Source organism: Lottia gigantea (assembly GCF_000327385.1).
Source record: "Lottia gigantea unplaced genomic scaffold LOTGIsca_15, whole genome shotgun sequence".
NCBI lineage: Eukaryota > Metazoa > Mollusca > Gastropoda > Lottiidae > Lottia > Lottia gigantea.
This window is the reverse complement of record NW_008707797.1, coordinates 1933992-1956153: the sequence shown is the minus strand read 5'-3', so window position 1 is coordinate 1956153 and position 22162 is coordinate 1933992. Positions and strand designations below refer to the sequence as shown.

Below are 22162 nucleotides of genomic sequence, written 5' to 3'. Positions count from 1 at the left end.
AGGTCTGCTACTTTTATGAGAAATCAACGGATTTCGTGGAAAAAATTCTCAATCGCCAGTTTTCTTTCTAATTGTCATCCTATTTGTATGATTTTTTGGGGACAAAATTTAACTTTTTTTAAAAAGAAACTGAGACAGTTTCTGTCTAAAATTTCAGAAAAATTCACAATCACCAGTTCTCTTTCTTATTTTCATTCATTATTTAATTGTTATTTTTGGGAAGAATTACAATTTTTTAAAGATAGATCAGTTGTGTGAAGATAGCACAGCGTGAAACTTGATCAACGACATGTACAGTGTTATGATTTACGAACTTTGAGTTACTTAATAACCAGTTTTCTCTATCATCCAATGTGTACAGTCACTTATCATCTGATCCCCTTTGTCACTTTGTGCTAATTTGAGCTGTTAGTGTTACCAATTCAGTTGATTTAATGTATTACTGGTCTGAATCCATGATTACGATATATTTACTTATGTCAAAGATCAAACTCGCAACTTCAGATTGTCTTTTGTTATTGCCTATATCAATGACAATGTGGTCGTCATGGCAAATCTCCAATCAGACGTCAGTTTCAATTAAAGTGATGGAGATGGCCTGGATGATTTCGATCACACAAATGACGTCCAAAACTTGGTATTCATGGCAAGCCAGAAGTTTAGTTTGTGGTCACGTCGAAGAAGAATGTCTCGTGTTCGATTTGTAAATCACCAACGGTTTGTTCAAACACTCGTTGTAAATCGTCTCTGCCTCGGTTTTAGATATTGTATTCCTACACTAGTAATTTGTCAATTTAATAATTGGAAGTAGGAATTTAGTCAGAGCAAGTTAATATCACGTCTGTAAGATTAATGTTTCCCGCCAATTTTACATTGCAGACGTCATTTCTCACTGCTTGACAACTACAAATATGGACATAATCACATGGACAAATTTAGAGAAGATATTTCTACAAAGATCAATTCATGCTCCAAATGAAATATTACATCCTAATGAAAATAACTTTCCAATATTTTTGTGTGATTTTTGAGAGAATGAAATTTGTGGTTGTTGAGTTGATTAAGAGTGTTGGATCGCGAGAACAATTTGGACTGAAAATTTGATGGATTTTTGTAAAGAGCACATTTTGACAATATTTTGAATGACAAACTCTGGCATATAAGACTATCCTTTATCCTTGAGTGATTGCAAAATAGGCACCTTTCTAGCCAGAATTTGAAAGGCTTGGCAACAAAAACGATAATCTTTTAAATAACAAGCTCTTGTACATAAGACCATCCTTTATCCTTGATTAAGATGTCTGTCAAAGAGTTGGTAGGAGTCTTTTCTTTTTGAATATTAAATTCGCAGTACGAAGTGTTACAAAATCTGCTATTTGAATAGGATGTCTGAATGATTTAGTGAGAAAAACTCTGTCACCTAGCTGTTAATGAAGCGACGATATTTTTTGATGAATTCTTGGTGTGGCGATATTAAACAGTCGATTACAAGGGGAGATTATTCTTCTTGATGTTTAATAATGTTCTCATTAACTTATGTCGCCAACAAAACACATGTTTTATACGGATTTGTCATTTATTGAGCTCTAATTTCAGGATTCTTGGAGACAAGGAAGCTTGATGACTTCATCTTGCATGAAACGTGATTGATGCCAAACCTTTTTACAAGTTGTTTTTTTTTTCAATCAAAAAAAGTTTTAGTTTGTCATGATGCAAATTATTTTACTTCATGATCAATAACTAAAATCAATGTTTAATTTTGAGTAAGAATGAATCAATTCACAAGTTTTTCTTTTGGAATAACCGTAATTTTTAAATTTGATGGATGCTGTCTTTTATAAAGTTTCTTCAGTTTTTTAAAAAATCTAAAAATCAAAAAGGGCAAAACCTGTCAATAATAATGATTGATAATTATTTTATCTTTCTTATATTTCCCAAAATATTCCCTTTTAGTGAAAAAAATTCAAAAAAGAAATTTTTTCTGATATTCATTCCATCAATTCTCATTGATTCTGAAATACAATCCAATGATTTATGTCTAAAGATGGACTAGTTGACATCACAGGAAAATGTCTTGTAGTGCGCTGTATTTAGTGAGAATTGCTCTTTTAATGGCCGATTGTCTCCGGTAGTTTACATCGTCATCTAATTAATCAAATTGTCCGTCTCCCGAGACGGGGCGAGTAACCGAGGGAAACGAGGACACTACTTGACAATCGTTCATGTTAATTAATTAGATTAAAAATTCATGAAGCGTTAATTATCTCCCTTGTATGTCTTTTATTTGTCCAATCAATTGTGGTGATAATAGGGTATAATCGTTTTAATCAAACTTTCTGATGAGTTGCTGAGGTTTTTTATTTCACTTTTTTAAGTTGATTCGAAGGCTCGTCATATTTCTTTGCTTTGAAGAAGAATTATGTAACCAAACAGAGTTAATAGGATGGTTGCACCCAATTGATGCTGAGACAGTCCACAGAAGAAATGACCAGGGCATCAAGTTGATTTCAAGTATTGATTCTTTGCTTTGAAGCAGATGTATGTATCTAAACAGAGTTTATTAAAGGATGGTTGCACATAGTTGATACTGAGACAGTCCACAGAAGCACCGGCTATGGAGTCAAGTTCATTGCAAGTAATAATATAGACTGGCCACACCATAATATTTGCAATTAGGGGAGAGTTATGTTAGGACAGCAACATTGGATTTTCTATTTTGATTTCAGACTTAAGGAAAATTTTACATAAACAGGATGTTACTTTGTTTTAGGTAAGCTTACATCAAGAAATCAGATACGACTGGGGCATGCTGAGCTTATTTTACTGTGTAGATTAAGTGTTAAAAATCAAAGTAGCTTGATGGTTTACCCAATATTCACTCAGGCTATAGTCGTTAACCAATACCAATTCTTCTTCACAATTTTGAGTCATTTATTCAGTCCATTCATTTCTTCCCTTAATCATTCATTCATTCATTCATTCATTCATTCATTCATTCATTCATTCATTCATTCATTCATCAGTACAATCATACAAGAAACATCTGTCAATATTCACCAGTCAAATTATTGGAATTGTTTCAAAATCTTTTTGTCAGTTGAGATAATGCTACATGTTAGTCAGTGAAAAAATCAGAGTTCAATGCTTTGAAGAAATTTTGAATAGTGAGCAAGAAACTTAAGCTTATAAAATACACAGTTTTGAGTTTTTGGCTGAAATTAGTCTTTGGATATTAAGCAAGAAATGAGTACATAGATTTTTATCACAGTTTTATCACAGTTTTTATCACGGTCTTTATGCTGCATTTGTGAGTGAAAAAGCTGAACACTTTAAAGTAATTTAGGATAGTGAGTAAGAAACTGATAATTTCGTCAAACACTGAGAGTTTTTGTACAGTATTTTGTAAAAGTATGTAAGTGCAAACTAGCTTTATAGCGACTTTGGAAAGGGGAATCTAAAGTGTTGTTATTTGCGATAATAGTTGATTGGTGACACAGAGACATTGTGATATTTTTAGAAATGATATTGATAGTGATGAGCCCATATTAAGGAAGATATTACCAGAAACATTTTAAAGAATCTTAGCTTAACAAATCTTTTGTGAATCATGCATGTCAGATATCAGATCAAAGACACACTGCAATTATTTTTTACTAAACCTCTTAGTTTATTAGGTGCTAAGTTTAAAATCATTACTGTATAATTTAGTGACTTACAAATAAATAAAAATAATTTTCACAATACACCATTGTATATATGGAATACTAGAAGCTATGAATTTACATTTAAAAATACCAGTGTAATGCTATGATGAAAGCTTTGTTTTAGAGTGATATCCAATATCTCTAACACTGATTTCAAACCTGAATTTCTGGAATTCTTTCAAAACTTCTCTGATTTGATCTAGCAGTTATTCTTACATCAATTTTCATCATAAGATTTGATAACTTCTGTACAGTAAACAGTTTTACTTCATTCCTAACATTGTGTATTGTGTTTGATGGTTTCGTGCAGATGACATGAAAAACTTGTGGTTCGGGCAATACGATTTTTAGTTAGTGATTAGTGATTTTGTGAAGTTTGGATTTTATAATTCTCATGTTGAAAGTGGAAAGTAGATTTGTCTTGAGGTCATTATTTGATATTTAAATATCTATTTTTTGACTGCAGTAGAAGAATTTCCTGTTAAAAAGTTTATAATTTTTATAAAGAATCTCAAATCATTTTGTTTTGGGCATACAACTAATCATCAGGACTTGATAAACTGTGGTTTTAAAAAGAGCTCCTTTTATGCTGCTGACATGTGTCTTGGATATAACAATCCTCATCAGGATGACTGAATTGATAATGGTTTGAATTCAAATATTTGGAATCACATATAGAATAAGACATATTAGCTAAGTGAGCCTGATAGCAGTAAATATTACTGTTTGATTTGATCAATGAAAATGATGATGTAGTTTCAGATATAACAATCCTCATCAGGATAACTGATTCATAAGGATTGGTAAATTCAAAGATTTGGTTTAAGATAGGCCAACAACTCACCGTACAAGGAGCAAGATTGCAGTGAATCTTCCAGTACAAATTGATCAATAGAAATGATTGTCCAGATTTCATGATTTTTTACTGCCGGTCTAAATGTCATAGAATGTTGGTTTCTATAGTAAACAACATACTGAGCTGTAACACTGGTGTATCATAGTTTATAACATTCTTCTACTTACGGAGCTCATCAAAAATAATCAATTGAGAAAGTCGTAACTGTGAGTGAAATGAACATGTAAAAACTAGCATGCGCTCAGACGAGAAGCTAATTAAGAAAAAACACATGTTTATTAATATTGTTGAGTTAATTGGTTGTGACAACTCAAGAAGAAAGTTTATTATGTTTATGCTATAAAGAATCTTAGTGATTTGTGTGAGGAACTGTGATTCGAAATGATTTTGATTTTCGAAATGATTTTTTTTAGTTGACTTTGATTTATGTATTGGAATACTGAAGTTTTTGACATTTTCTTTGAAATTATTTCACAGGAATTTAAAACTGAGGTGAATTATTGGATTTAAGGATTAAATTTGAGGATTCTGTATTTTTGACTTTGGAAAATATTTAAAAAAACTTTGATTTTGGGGTTTATAATTTCTAGTTAGAGCTTTGTCTAGAGGATAAATATGATACAAACAAATTTTACAAAAGAAACACAGTGATATTATTTTGGAACGGGAGTTTAATAAGAGGTGAATACAAGTCAATTTACATATGGAATGAATAATTAACAATATGTAATTCATTAGCTCAGGTTTTGTAACCTGTTGGAAGTTATAGTCTCTTATATTCATATAGAAGATAAAATCCTTGGGTTCATATCCTGTCATTTCTAATTTCTTTTACAAAATTCAAAATGTATACTTAAAAGACTATGTGGAATTAGAAATAAAAAAGGTAAAAACTGATGTGTTTTAGTGATATGTCCTAAAGACAAAAACATCGTTGGACACTTTTGAATTCTATTTGAACATGACTGGCAAATAAATAATAAAATTCAGTGTGATATATAAATAATTGAATAAAAGTGGATTTTTAGAGAAAAAAAAATATGAGGAAAATATGAAATTAAGATTTTAAATACAAAATGTGAAATGAATTTTAGTGCTGCTCTTTCGTATTCGGATGTGCGTATCAGAATGTCTGCGCTGCACATGGATTGTTTACAGGGACTCATGCGACACATGTCTACAACTAAGAATGGTTTTTTCTTGCAGGCTATACGCTGTACCCACCCTAACTGTACGTGTGAATGTTTCACCCCGGAGAAAGCCTGTATCAGAACTTGTGAATCTTGTAAACATGGTTGGGTCACCCATGGTAAGTTACATTTTACTTTCAACTTTCCTTTTGATATTTATGCTTTTAATTTTTTATTTAAGAACTTTAACACAACTTCCCAGCTTATTTCTAACTCACAAATATTTTTGATATGATTCTCTTATAAAGAAAGTGTGAAGGTGAAATGAGAATTTAACTCTCAGAAAGCACGGGCCGAGGTATGAAGCAAGGACTATTGATTTACAAGTGCTGGTTAGCTTAGTAATGTTTTGTTAATTTTAAGATAAATAATTTGTTTTGGTGGTACTGACCTGTCCTGTGCTATAATAAAGAAAAAACTACTTTGTATAAATTTTCGTCCAAATTTTCATTTGAGATGTGCATGCTTTTGTGGCAGTAAATTTGATTTATTTCATTTAATAATATCACTTCCAATTGTTCTACTTTGACATAGACATTGAAATACTGAGCATTAACACAAGCATTAGCCTGCAGGGAATATTTTTAGATGAGATAAGCAAACTTTATGCAAATTATAGTTTCTATATGGCTCTTGCAGTTCCAAATCTAAAATTTTCCAAATTTTCATCTAGAGTGTACACATTTGATTTGTTCTTGTTGTTTCTTGATATTTGGGAGATCAATTTCCCCCAAAAGTTTATACATATGAACCTCAATACAGTGTCATTGGTAGATTAGATAAGGTGGATGAATACATCAGACTTACAGGACATTATTACATCAGAAACAGAAGTGGCAGTGATTAGGTTATATAATAAAAAGTAGTCCCTTGATAGCGACCAATTGAGTTTAATTAACCAATGAAATTAGCTTTAAGTAGTTGTTTAACTGACCAATCAGTGATTAGGTTACATTGATGGTCTTAACTCATCTGTTGTCAGGTTGTTAGCTGGTATTTGATTGGCTATTTAGAGAGAATTGAATTGTTGTCCAAGCCATTGATTAAATGTAAAGGATTTGTTCTGGATTTATTTTATCCTGTACAATGTTAATTCAACCATATTGGTCTTGTCATTGTAACTTAAGCTGATGATGGCAGAGGATTGGGACTTGACAGAGTTGGAACTCTCTAAATATGGAGGCAATAGAGGCATGGTTGATTCATTCACTCATTCCCTTAATATAGAGGAAATAAAGGGGGATGGCTCATCATTCAGTTAATCTCTGTGAAATTCATTCATTTCATCATCTTTTTCTACCATACTGCGAATGCGTCATTCATTCATTCATTCATTCATTCATTCATTCATTCATGTACCTTTCCTGAAATTCATTCACTCGCGTTTATTTTCTCATTCTTTCATTTACTGCTGTCCTCTATCATTAATTCATTCATTCATTCCCTCTGTCTTTCATTAATTCATTCCTCTGCCTGTCATCTATCATGGATATAAGAGTGAAAATGCCTGTGGATATTGTCAATAGATGATCATTGTAATCAAAGAGACATTCAGAATAAAATTGCGGTGATTGAGTTTTGTTGATGTATTTGGTGGTTGATTGATTATATCGTTAAACTATCATCTAATTATCCAGTATTCACAGCGCATAATTAACGTTTAGACGACCATATACAGTAAACCTACTTCACTACGACGCGTAGATTATTCCATTGAATTGGTCGTGTCGTTACGGCTATCAATTTTCAACGACAATCAAGGAAAATCGTTGTCAATATTTTGATTCAACAGGCTTTTTTCAGTCCAATTGAAACCTTGCAGTTCGGTGATTGCCTTCTTTGCTTTCATAATATTCAATTGATTCAAATATTCAGGCGTAAGGGACTGGGGTGCTGTGAGGGTAGGAGCAACGTCATTAGATATGTTTACAGAAAAAAATGTTCTTTGATGTAAAAGACCAAACCAGATATAATCAGCGTCACTTAATCCCATCCAAATTATCTTCAGTGTTTTGGGAAATAAAAGAACGCAGTATTAAGGGATGAATATTATTCACATCAAATTATTCTACAAATTTAAGACCCTATGCCATGTGACCACAATCTTTACATTGACCAATATTATACTGTCATTCTTAGTAGTTTTTATATAGAATACTTCCACGAAACGTTATTTTTTTCAACTGTCTGTGAATGGAGATCATCAACAGAAACTATGTACCAAAACAATATATACAGAGCTATATTGAATCAAATTGACAAAGAAATATCTAGAACTATATCTTGATAAGAACGACAATCTTGTAAAAACTACTCCATTTCTTGAAACCTTTCTACAGAAATCACCATATTTGCCTGGCACCAAAATCAGCCTTGATTTGACGCTGAATTGATGGAGTGAAAATTTGATGAGATTTTTTAGCGAATGACAATATTTATCTTGTTAGATCAAACGTCTTAATCTACTTGATAGAAACTCTTGGCATCCTATCTCAGTCGCAGGAATCGTTGGCACTGCAGGAATTCCAAAATCAATATTAAACTTAAGATGAAGAGGTTTTTTACTTTTCTAGTATTTTTGTTGACATGTAGATATTTTAAAGTTAGGGTCCTTTTTGGAATTTTCATAAAGTTGATTTCGATTTGATAGTTTCGAAGATTATAAAAGAGGGATGTTGTGTGTGTTAGGCAAGACTTAATAAAGCCCGGGGCTATCATATTCTCTGCTTTGGTTTCTATGATTCTTCATTGTTTTTAAGAGACAGATCCTACATGATGTTGATTGGTTAAAGAAATCATTTGGACACATCTGTAGTAGAAACTTGATAGATTACAATGAAGATGAAAATATCAGAAAAAGAGTAAAATTGTAATGTAATTTTTATAAGATTATATGATGATTAGATAAATTAAAACTAAATATTGTAGGAAATTAATTTTTTTATCACAATTAAGAATTTAGTTTAGTTGTCAAGGTCTAGGACCACTGAAAAGAAAATTGAAAAGAAACAGTAACAAGAACAGTTTTTACACAAATTCTTAAGACATAAATCAAATTTTTTTCTAAATTAGTATTGTTTTCCCATCAGAGTGTTTTTCCGTGCTGATGAGATTTTGAGTTTTTTGTAAGAAGATACTAGCTTGAACCAACGTATCAAATTCCCCATTGAATCTCAAGTACTAAAAATCGTTGAGATACCACACAATTTATAGTTATACCTTAATAATAGTTCTTTAGCCTTTCCCTCAAGCTCTGTTCATACTGTCAATATTTTCGGTAAAGTGTTGATTAATGTCTAGGCAACACACCTGGTTAGCAAAAAGCCTTGTGAAATAGATGCACTATGCTAGGGACTTGGCAATCTTTTATAAGATTTTTTGAAGAACTATTAATAGTATGAAGCCGAGAGTTGTCAATCAAATTTCTCAAGTGCTCTACAAATTTTCTCAAAGATTCTCTGATCTTTGACTTGGGTACCGAAATGTGACATAAATGCTTTTAAAAGACTCATAAATTCAGAAATAAAAACAACTGATATCATTTAATGGTGCCATTTTCCAATCCATTACAGAAATTGGCACTTTCATATCTCATTTGGCTTATTGGTACCAAATTTTACTTTTTTCTGCAAAGGAAGATGGAACATCATAAAAGTCATTATTATTAAACTCTGAAATGTAGAATTGAGTTGACAAACATGAATGTAGAGAGGCTTCAAGGTCTCCAGTAGGGTAAGAATCCCATGGAAATCAAAATGCAATTTGGATCATTGTCACAACAATGGGAAAGGAGGCTGTCTAAACAATCTGAATACAGCTTACAGCTATCCCTCCCAAAATATTTGTCATATTTGTTGCCCAATCAGGTGTAGAAACGTAGGACGTAAAAATTCATTCATTCATTCATTCATTCATTCATTCATTCATTCATTCATTCATTCATTCATTCATTCACTGTTTATTCCATATTTTGTTCTATTTCTGCCATTCCGATGGGAACATTAGATATGGAGGAATTAAAACATTCTATAACTGGACTAGAATATGAAAACAGCCGACAGCCATGTGTCGCAGTAACGAGGGAAAAATTACGATAATTTCAATATCCCATGATTCCCTAATTCAATCATAAAATTTTATTACGATCATAGTCAATTTGTCATCGGAGGCTAGTTGTCTTTATTGAATAGGAAATTTTATCAGGAATTGTGGGAAATTCTCGACGGAGACCACAATCGGTCGGAATAAGTGGTTATTCTAATTTATCGCAATGAATAATGTTGCTCATTCATGTCAACTGCCGTTCCAAGGGGAATAATTTAAAAGTATCGTAAAATCACAAGAAAATACACTTTTAGTTTGTGAGGGGATGTGAGAACGCCATGCAAATGATCTATCGAGGGACGGAAACAGCCATTTGAAATCTAAAAGATAAGTTCCAGCATTTCCCTAGACAATTTCTTTACATTCTTTCCTGCGAACTGTTTTCCAATAATGTGACGCTAGTGAGCAAGGACGTATTTTTAAACCTGATCTTGTTTTTTCAGACCAATCAGCGATATTTATGAAAAGGCAATACGAATACTCACTGGGATTATTTTTTCATCTATTTCTAGAAATGAATTAATCTGCATCGTGCAGTAGCTCGGGTTATCCAGGAGAACAATGTCACGTTTGTATGTGACTGGGACAAAATGTCTGATTCGTTCGTTCGACAGATGATCCGTTAGAAAAAAAGTAAAGGAAATTGACAGACTGTTCTATAAACTGGTATTTATGCTCCATCACATGTGTTGGATGAATCCTCTAATTAAATTGTCCGCGAAGGAAACATCACCCGATATAATTGTAATGTCACATGATTGTTGTCGAGGGTAATGTGCGTGTCACATGACTAATGTAATTATCGAAACGGTTAAACATTCCTCCAGTAATTTTCAGGTTTGGGGACAAAAAAAATTACAGTACATTAATTAACTGTTTTTTTAACTTCCCAGATAATCTCTGATAATCTCTGATAATCTCTGATAATCTCTGCTAACTGATTAAAACTTGTTGTCTGCACAGTGGTGTTTCTATCAATCATTAGGTGAGGGGGGTTTAGTACTAGTAATGGCCACAGAATTGTCAATTGGGGCTCACGGACAATGTGATAATTTTTTTCTTATGTAAAATGATAAGAAAGTGAGTGGGGGATGGAGGGGGATTAAATCGAGTATGGACTTGAGTATGTAGTTGATATTTTTTGAGTCTGGAATAAAAGACTCAGAGTTCCCACAAGTTCTGAGAATAAGAATAAGAACAGAACTGCTGTAATAAGAACAGAGAACAGAACTGCTGTAATAAGAACAGAACTGCTGTAATAAGAACAGAACTGCTGTAATAAGAACAGAACTGCTGTAATAAGAACAGAACTGCTGTAATAAGAACAAGGGTTATACTCTATCAGGATAACAGTTACAGATCATGCAAGAACATATTTCCTATTAATCCCCCTCCTTGTTTCTCCAGCTCTGTTGTTTAACTAGGGATATTATAGCGTCCTCCAGGGGGAGTGTCAGTTGATACCAGAATGAGATCATGTCAGTTGTTACTACCTTATACATTCTCTAATTCTCTATCAGGATTAATTGTTCTATTTTAAAAGAGACACGGTAGGGACAAACTGAAAAGGAAATAATAATAATAATAATATATGTTATTATTTTAATTTTCTTGTGACTAAAATGATTCATGTTTTTTTGAAGCTTGTGCAAACCTCCACTTTAATTAAACTTCTGCATACTTCAATTTAAATTGAACTTTTTTCCTTGATATTTGTTTTTTGGTTTTGAAGTGTTATCTTCTTAAACTCCTTCTATTTCTCTTAAAGTACCCCAGTTCTGTATGTTTAAACTGAAACTTGATCTTGTTGGAATCAAAGACTATTGTACACTGCTTAGAAATGTCATATAGATAGGTCTGATAGGTAGTCGACCCTAAGTCGAGTAGACAGGATGATACAGGGCACAAATTATCATTATACTCTACCTTCTTTCTAAAATAACTTTTTGTGACATTTACAGTCAAAAATTAGGATTTTGTGATAATAGGAAAAAACTAAACGCATATTTTTTCACTCTAATTTTTAACTATTGCAAGTTTTTTGATATTTTTAATAAAAAGTCATTAACTCATCTTAAATGAAAGTTTTAAATTCATAAATAGAACTTGTAGAATCCTGAATATAGCGGAGGATGTTTGGTTTACCTACATATAATATATGTGAATGTATCTTGTCAAGGGAACGCTGGCAGACGGACGGCACAAGGCACCAGATGTACAATGAGTTAAAACTTCAGAGTTCTCTAAAACATGTGTCTGCTTATCAGACGCCACTACACTTCCTTCATTCACAGCTGTCTTCCCTTATTAGGGCATGCCATTCAACCATCATTGGAATGTGTGTCTGCTATCTTGTCCAGGAGTCAGCCATCTTGGATGTTGTCTCAGAATCTTAATTGACTAGTTTGACTGACAAGTTTGGTCAGGTGGTGTCCAGCTGTTCTTTATCACAAGGAAAAGATAGACATGTAGACCCTGTACTGGTATATCAAAGCCTAGATTCACAGGCCATATTCATGACAAGATAGTACTGGGATGTCAGAGGCAGACATTAACTTGTCATCTACCAACCAACTAATATAAAAGCCTTCTTCACAGCCTATATTTATGACAAATTCAAGGAAACTTAGCACTTTATTCAAAAAAAGCCCAAAAAATCACAATCGGTTTTGGATTGTTTGTTTGTATACCTATAAACCCTTTAATATTACAAAAAAATATCCATTCTAAGACTGGTTTCCCACCAGAACTTTACCTATTAGGGGTGTGAATTGTGAGTGTATTAACAAATTTTTTGAAGAACTATTTTACTGACTCCAAATCAAAGATTTTGAAAAAATGATATCTTTCTATGTCATTTCCCAACCTTCAAAGATAGCCTTTAAAGTTCATATCATTTGAACTAAAAATTTATTTCACGTCTTTTCACGGAAGCCCTTGACATTATCTCTTTGAAAAAACTAGGATGTTTGAAGTTTTTATGAATGAAATTCTAAACTTAGATATTGACAAGACTGAGTGAAACAGCTGTTAAAGGATGGTCACACGCAAAAGACAAAGAAGTTAATCTTTCCATGAGAATTTTCAGGGCCTACGCTTAAATAAGTAACCTGTCAAGTCATACATTTTTGCTATGAGAACTTTTTAAAATTAGGTCGAGACCCTACTTTTTTTTACTATTCACCATTTGTACTTTTAAGATATGAATATTAATGAGTGACATAAATATTTGTGAGTGACATGAATATTAATGAGTGACATGAATATTAATGAGTGACATGAATATTAATGAGTGACATGAATATTAATCCGACATGCACATTGCAAAGCCTCACTCAATGATTTTGTATATAATACCTGTATATCAACAAAGTAATACATATATAAAGATATGTTTTAAATATAGTTTGGTATCTGTTTTCACTTACACAGTTGACTTGGTTTCAATTTAGAAATTTGTCCCCCAACATCAGGCATTATGGCAGCCATTTGTAATTGGAATCAATTAAGAATTTTGTTGATAGAGAGATAAAATATCAGGACTAAAGTGGCTTGAATCTCAAATATCATCTCTTTAACTGAGGTCAAGATGAGTTGACCTTTTATTCAATAGCCTGTATCATCTTCCATCAAACTTTCCAGCTATTGAATAGTTCAGAATCTTTGACCTGTTTCACAAAATTTTAGGGAGATCCATTAAAAGTTCTAGTGTTCAACAACAATATTCGGCACCCACCTACAGTATGACGAGCCATAATGACCCTTTCAGAATACTTGTGGGTTTGTCAACCTTTTGGAGAGTTCACATGGCTAATATTGTCTATATGGTTTATTTATTATTAATGTTTATTAGGTATATTTATTCTGCCTTATGTCACTTAATTCTTGTATTTTAAGATATTAAACCTGCATCTGAGACATAAATTGCTAAGGGAATTTTTCACAAATCAATTTTTCATCTTGGACCATTATCCCTTCCATTCTGTCATCTGGTTGTTAAATTTTGTTATTTTTGGATGCCTGGTATCTTGATGACTACCATATTTTATGAGCTGTAAATATCTTGTCTTGTGGACAGAGAAATATTATTATTGTATCTTTCTTAACACTTTATAGTCCGGGCTTACCATTCATGCTTTAGAGTTGGGTTGCATGTTCTTTTCTCAGATATTATAAAATGAAAAAAACAGACTATGTATCTGGTACTCACCAACTAGAAAGTATGGAGTGCATTATATGCATTCTGAATTCAGTTTTCATTAGTTTTATTTCCATAATATAAAGTTATTATGAACCCCATCCTGCAAATAGAGTCGTTCGCAAGCAGAGGACCATAGATGTTTCAAGATGTAGTCATGCTTTCATGTTATATTTTGAAGGTTACTTTTCGATATACCCTAGATTGCTAGTTGACAAAAAAGAGTAGTTGGATTAGTATTGATCAATTTATATACTGGTATATCAGTTCTCTCTGTGATATAAACTAGAAAGGTTTTGATTTTGTAAGTTTGTGTAATTTGAGAGTAAAATGATGCCTGAGAGAAGATTACCTGTCAAATATACTGATGAGGAGAAACTCTGCCTTGGTAGATACTGAATACGTCAGATAGGCGGGAAGAAACAGACTTCTAATGAGACCAGGTACTCGCTTCTCTAAAAATCTTTTCATCACCTTTGTCAAAACTTTGCTATTTCTCAATGTAGCATTTTACCTTCTCTTCTCAAAAAATCAGTGTCATTCAAAATTCAAAACATTGAATAGTTATGGTGTTTGGAACATTTTAAAACTCGAATTTTGATAGTTTTGTGACATATAGTCAAAGAGTTAAAAATATAAGATGTAGAATTACTAAATTCTAACTGATTCCAAGTCACCCACATCTGCTATTTGTCCCAAAGTGTTTTGTGAAACTTGGCACGAGACCAGAGGAAGATGGGAAATGGTGTAGTTAAGGCGGCCATGTTGTTAATTTAATGTGGGGTTGTCTGTCAAGATGAAGAATGAGAATTAAAGGTAATTTTAGTCATGTGATGATAAACGGTACGAAACAGCTGTTTTTACCTATATGACATATTGAATTTCGAGTCTAAAAATAACCTTCGTTGTCGGGTGCCATCTTATGATTTGACTGTTTCAAGGTGTTGAGTTAACTTTATATTCTGCCTGTGTTGAAAGTTATATTGCACCTTGCTTCGTTTATTATAGTTCATAATACACAGACGTGTCCAATGAAATTGCAGACTTCTGAAAGATATGATACAGCATATTTTTGATTGAAGAAGTGAGCAGCACTGTCAAATTTTAGGCTAAAATTCAAATATTTTGTTCTAAATTTGTCATGACGATGTAAAAACAAATCTATACTTTCCTTCATCATAATGAACACAAATTTGTAACGCAAAATTGCATACTTAAATTCTGAAAATTTCAAGAAAAATATTATATGCTAATCTGAAGTTTTCAAACTTTTTAAAAAATCATGACGAACATTTTTCATGAATGCCACAAATTGGTAGAATATCAAATAACACGATATAATTTAACTGTCGTAACTATTCATAGAACAGAAATTAAATCGTCATGCTTTGATTGGCTGACACCAGTTCATGACATCACTGTCACTATATGGCGACAAAATTATTATCATTTTAATTATTTTGTATCAAAAAATTCCACCATAAATAACATTGTTGATTTATTAATGTTTTTAATGCTAACATGTATCAAAATGTCCAAGATTGAATTTCATTCTTTTGTTTTTCTGTGATGGAATGATTGGTTGGTTTTTATTTCTATATGATATTTTTCGGGGTGGAATTGATTTCGTGTGATATGTTGAAAAATAAAAACCTGATACACTCTTTGAGATTTTAGTCTTGGTATGCTGAAATTAGTCCCTTGGATGTTTGAAAATTTATTTGTTACTCAAAGATGTTATGAACGTTGCAGACCTATTCTGTATTGTACTATCCTATGTCTTTAATACAAGACTTTTTGTTTATACTGAAAGAGAAGATTTATTCAACTTTTTACATCATAATGAGGTTATTTTCATTTCTTTCATCAGAAATTATTTTATTCTCCAACTCCAACTATACATGTTTAAATGACTTCCATAAAAACGTAAATCTTTTGAACTGACTGTGTTTTGTCTAACCATGTGTTGTTCATTCATTTCGCGTTATTTTCATTTTAAATAAAACATCATTTTATTAACGTTATTATTCTTACAAAAAGATCTAAATTCAACTATTAACAGAATTTGACATTTTCACTTTATGATTTTTTGTATTTTAAAAAAAAAAGTTTTATTCTCTGCTCATTCAATTATTTACAAAGTTCCTTCATCATTTTTCACAGTTTTTCAGCATTTTTCAAATTATCTGTGCCTGGAAATATTGGGCAAAATTCACCTATTGTGGCTTGTCATCATTACTCATTCAGGAGATGTAAAGTTGAAAAGTTGAGAAGATGTAAAAATTAATGGAATAATGCAGGAATCTGCCTGTCATATTTAAAAGAATCGGCCCAAAAATATGTCTTAGTAATTTGTAAAACTGACATGTTTCTGGGACAAGTTCCAAATGTATGGGTGTGTCGTCTAGTTTGAAAGAAACTCAGTTTTATTATTTCATAAAATTTGAAAAATAATCTGGTAGAAATTTTGTCCTGTCATTCAAGATGGTATGATAAATATGGCGAGTGATAGAAACCAACAGAGTTTGGCTCTGACAACAAAAACCATGTTAGTTTGAGTTTTATGGTGCTGGGATGTCAGATTAATAATGATGTCAGATTAGTAATGATGTCAGATTAGTAATGATGTCAGGTTAGTAATGATGTCAGTTGCTGAAAGACTAAAAGAGCACTAAAATAATATTGATGTCTTTTTGGTTCCTCTAATTAAGATATGTTCAGATTGTGCAGTTCTGAGAACGCACAAATTTTGTAATGTAAAAGGGGCTAATGTTACTTGTTACAGACATGACTGTTAAGCAATATCATACAAAGATCCTGTCTATAACCTCATTCTTGCCTTCATTAGCCCACATGGTGCAGAAAAGTAGGACGTAAAACTCCACTTATTTCATTTTTTATAATGTCATTCTGTGAAGTTTATTGATACTACCTGACACTGACATGACTGGTAAGCTATATGATACAGAATCCCTGAGTATAATGTCATTGTGGAAGAGCATATCAACGCTATCTGATATTTCCTCTGTTTATCTGGTAATATCAGGAATCTTGGCACTGACTGTGGAACCAGAGAAGAGTTTGACTGATAAGACCAGGGGGTAAACAGGACAACTTTCTTACAACTTTGGCTTTTTGTAGTTTTTGTTTTTATGGATAATAGTCTAATGATAATAATAATTATGTAGTTAAGTTATATCACAAGTGGTCAAAGCAATAAGAAAACACAATAATGCAATTGATGATAAAAAATACAGACACAAGAATTTGAGAAATTTAGGTCTTTTCTACATTGTTTGTTATTTTTGATTGCAGAATGATATTGATGTAATAAACTCTCAAATAGTGACACCTGATGCCACTCTGCAACTTGGCATTCTTTTTGTTCACATAGCTAATAATGTTAAAGGGATTGTAAAGAGGTTTTCTTAATTTTGTGTGTTTTTTAGTGGAATTGCTGGAACCACAGATGTCTGAGTGAAAATTGGAATGGTGCAAATTGATGCTATCAATGTCCCCGATAAACACAATGAACTATAAACGCTCTTTACAATCCCTTTAATGGTATTGAGGTGTTGAAACCAGACGTCCTTTCAGAGTGTCAACTCAGGAATTATTTTTCTTTTATCTAGAAGAGTTTTTATGCAAATGGATGGCACAAAAAAATACGGCTGAAAAATGACAGTCAACAGACAAACAAGAGTTATTAATAACTTGAATACATGTAAACAAGTAAATTTGTAATGGGATGATTTAGTAACTAATGTAACAGTATATCAGATATTTGAGAGAATATTACATGATAAACATCTCAGTAAATAAACAATAAGAGATAAACAAATAAACAAGGTCTCATTATCATCTTTACTTAATGAGGCTTGATATTAATTATATCTTTCTTACATTTATGATAGTGTAATATCTATTTTATACATCCATATCTTTATTTTTCTTCTCCATTGTAATCTAACAAGCTTTCTACCACGGTCCTGCTCACATTTATGACATTATGGTATGATTTTAAATGCCCACATCCCTTGACGTATTTTATTGATACATACTTTATCATACTTGTCTAATATCATGAAACCTGTTTTATTCGCAGCCCATATATTTCTATGTGGATGTATGTTGTCCAATTGTATGTCCGCTTGTTTGCTATATCATTAGTTGTGAAGAATGATAAGGATAGCTGAAATTGAGCTCTATCAGCTAAGTTGAATATTGAGTTGACTGAAGGGCCAGATGTAAAATATGGTTGAGCTTGAGATCTAGAATAATTACTTTCTTCACTATTGTCTCAAAAAAGAAATTGAGACTTTTGTTTTTTTTTAACCAGAAGTATTTTGTATGCTCGTATGACATTTTGAAAGAATTACATTTGATGTTTGACTTCAGATGGCTTTTACAGATGGAATGATTTCAGGACAGACAAGGGACGTTTACCTCAGATAGCGTGTGTCGAATTACAGGACAGGTGGTGACCCCTAGTGTTGAATTAAATGTCAAAGATGTGATAGGTTGATAAAGATTGTGACATTCCCCAACTTCCTCTCATCTTGCCAACTTCTCTCGGGATTCTAAGAACAAAGGAAGCTGGGATAGATTTATCAAATTATCTTCGAGACCTTGGATTAACCCAGCGTCATTTTATTGACATTTTCTACAATTTAAACAAACATTTTTATTGAAGAGGAGAGATTGTCATTTGGCTAGAAATAGGCCTATATTTTTGTCATTGATAGAAAATGTCTCGTACTTTGAAATTGAATGAATATTTTCTTTGAATTCTTCAAAGAGGTTTTTGTATAGAAAATAAAATGAGTTTTACAGCCTACTTTTCTGGAGAGTTTAGGCAATTAAGAGATTTGAATGTTGGGGTAGGGGTATGGGTAAAGCCAGGTCAACATATTTTCTGGGGGAGGGGTGTAGAAATACCATTGTGCACCGAGCAAAGTGCACTTCTTCTATCTGAGGACAATAAGTTTTAAGTTCAATCTTAAATGATCAATAGCTGTTAGGACTCTCTTCATGTCTACCTCTATGATTTTGCTGAATTGTGTACATTCTACGTATTACACTGATTGGATAGGTACATATCACTTTTATCCTTGTGATAGAAACATTCGTTTGATCAATTTTATCTTAGTCTCAGAAACGGGAATGGCAAACCTGTCCCTTTAACTTGTTTAAAAAGTGTAAAGACATTAGCTTGAAGGCATCCTGTCAGGATGAAACATTATATCATTCTTCTGAAACAATGCCAGAATGCCAGAGTTTTGCTCCTGGTGCCATTTGTCTTTGAAATATGAAAAGAAAGCAATTGCAGGATATAAAATTCTCTGAATTTATTGTTAAAAGGACATTAACCCATTCCTGTTCACACCTGGATTGCATTAACCCTATCTTGTCCATCTGGTGGAATCTGATTGGTTAATACCACACCAGATTACACCCCATACCTTGAAATTAATACCCTACCAAAATTAGATCATCTTTCTAGCCCCAGGATTAAATAAGCAATCTTTAATGGCTTCTGTCATTTCAATTAACAAAGACCACAACCCTTTCACTTTTCTTCTCAAATTTCATTGGTGAATTTAAAAGTATCACATTTCATTTGAAGTGTTGGAAGTCATTTGAAATTCTGAAAATGATATTTGATAATATAATTTGAAATTTTAGGATGAAATTTATGATATTTTCATGTATATGAAATGAAAGTATGCCTTAAGAATTGTTCACATTAAATAACAATAATGATGGATATATATACCGAATAAAAAGTATGAGCTATGTGGACTCTCTGAAAGGGATGCCAAGTTGACAAACAGATCTCTGGAAACGGTGACCATGCCCAACTTCGCTAACAACACCCATCGCAGCATTTATTTTGGTGTAGCTCAATGATACAAAGATTCAGAAAGGCACACCCCTTCCCCCTCACCCCTCAAACTCTACCCTAGTCTGTCATTCTCATACATCCACCCCCTAATTTCCGCCCTCTAATTTCCACCCCAATAAAACTGTCATTATAACAGTAAATTGATGATAAAGCTTGAAATAATGAGTGTTGGTCACCCTGACAACCAATTTAAGATAAATCTGTATTATCTATGTGATCAGCTGTCGTGTGCATGCCAGTAGGTGGGTGCCTGCCAAATCACTCCCAGTATATTTGATGTGAACACATGGACTGTCAAATCTATATATCTATTTACCCTCATCCTCCAGTAGTCAATGTTTCAACGCCACTGGTCAATTTTCAATCTTCAAAGGCCTTGAACTTCAAAGGGTTAACTGACTCTGGCTAAAATTTTGATATTCTGCACTTGGTATCATTGACAAAATCTATTTGATTCAATTAACTGAATTGAGTTCTGTGTTATGTAATATATTTGGAAGTTAAATATTCGTTTGTCATCTGTCCACAGTAAATGTTTCAAATCCATTGGTCTATTTTCAACTTCACCTGTCTTTAGATTCAAAGGGGTAATTAATTCAACTAATTCAAGGCAAACTAAAATTAGAATTTGGTTTATTTTACTCTGTGTTGTCTGCTTTTTTGATGGCAAAAAGTTTCTAGGTGCCATTGCAAAAAGAAAATTGCATCCCTCTTTGAATTCATTCTTCTGCATTGGATTTGAGAACATTAAATGGGGCATTCTTCTGTACAGTTAACTTCTGCAGACATCTTCAAAGGTAGATCCTTTCACCATGAAGGTCACAAGGTCAAAGGTATTAATGTCCGTCTGCTCAGTCAGACCTGAAATCTGTCATCTGGAAGTTGAACTTTTGAAGTGGAATCAAATGAATTCCAGACATCCATTTTGAATTGGGTGGCGCTGAGTGACAGATATGACATCTTGTCTGTGACATAATACCTTAAAAGGTTTGAGTAGTAGGTAAATATTTGTTATGTCATGGCAGCCATCTTTGATTCCAGACTCCTTTCCTTTTAATGTCTTGTGTTTGCCCTTATCCTGTCCAAATTGTTGTCACTTGTGTTGAGTTCCTTTCTTACATTCGTTTCTTCAGACGTGTTTTGGCTATATTTGTGACAGAGTTGCCAGAAGTCTTTGTTTTGAGGTTGTCTGAAATTTTGCATTTGTTACGTCTTGTTTTGTCTGCAGACGTGACAGGTGTTTTGTCTGCAGACGTGACAGATTCGCGAAGGCCTTTTACTTTCTTATCCTTGAGATGTCAGACTCTCATTTTGCATCCAGAATTCCAATTTTTTTGACAGACATCAGACAGTCCTGCGTGTTTCTGGTCTATTTTCTATTTTCCTAGTGGTTTCTCCTCTCTGTATCCATATTTACTAACCTGTTCGCAGGAATAATTATTCTTTTGCTGTGAGAATTTTTTCATTTCATTATATTTCAGACAGCAGAACGTGCCCATAATGGTCCTCAGTTCGTGTAGTGTAACCAGCACGTTGTCTGTGGAACTCGTCTTCAGTCACCACTATGCATGATCAAATAAAAAAAGCCTTTCTATCATGTAATAATTTTGTTTTTTTTCTATTTTCAGCTCTGGATAAACTAGGCTTCAACCACGTTTTTAACCTCGGAATGCAGGTCGAGATTGTCCAGCCCAATATCGTGTTTGATATCGCCAGTTTGATGTTATATGGTTCACACGCCACACCAGTACGCCTTAAAATCTTACTTGATCGCCTTTTCAGTGTCTTACAACATGACGAAGTTTTACAAGTCCTCCACGGGTTTGGGTGGACGTACGAAGATTACGCCAGGGGCTACATTTTACAGGTAAGGAGCTGTTTTTACCTCTGTCTAAAAATACTTCTTTGAATTAAAATGAATTAAGCTCCATTTAAGTTGCAATATTTATGAAAAAATATGTGATAATGAATAAATGAATGAAAAATATGAAAATTTTGATAGACAAAAGTGTATAGAGAGATCTTATAACATCTCAAAAACTTAACGACAAAAAATGAAATGCTTGACATTTAATAATTTCATAATATGTCTAAAAATACAGAATTTGATAAATTACTTGAAATTATTGAGAAAGATGAGAAAGGTAGCAGCAGGCAGATATATACAAGACATGTGTTTATATATATGACATTTGGAACTTGTCT

At 32.7% G+C, this 22162-nt stretch overlaps 1 protein-coding gene across 1 annotated transcript; it reads left to right on the top strand.

Annotated features, from left to right (window-relative positions):
* Positions 1–5733: 5733 nt before the first annotated feature.
* On the top strand, positions 5734–21866 carry LOTGIDRAFT_112532 (hypothetical protein; the record flags this gene model as incomplete). The annotated part of the gene is made up of 2 exons (XM_009050468.1): positions 5734–5869; positions 21586–21866. The coding sequence occupies 2 exons, from the start codon at positions 5734–5736 to the stop codon at positions 21864–21866; spliced, it is 417 nt and encodes a 138-aa protein (XP_009048716.1).
* Positions 21867–22162: the final 296 nt, after the last annotated feature.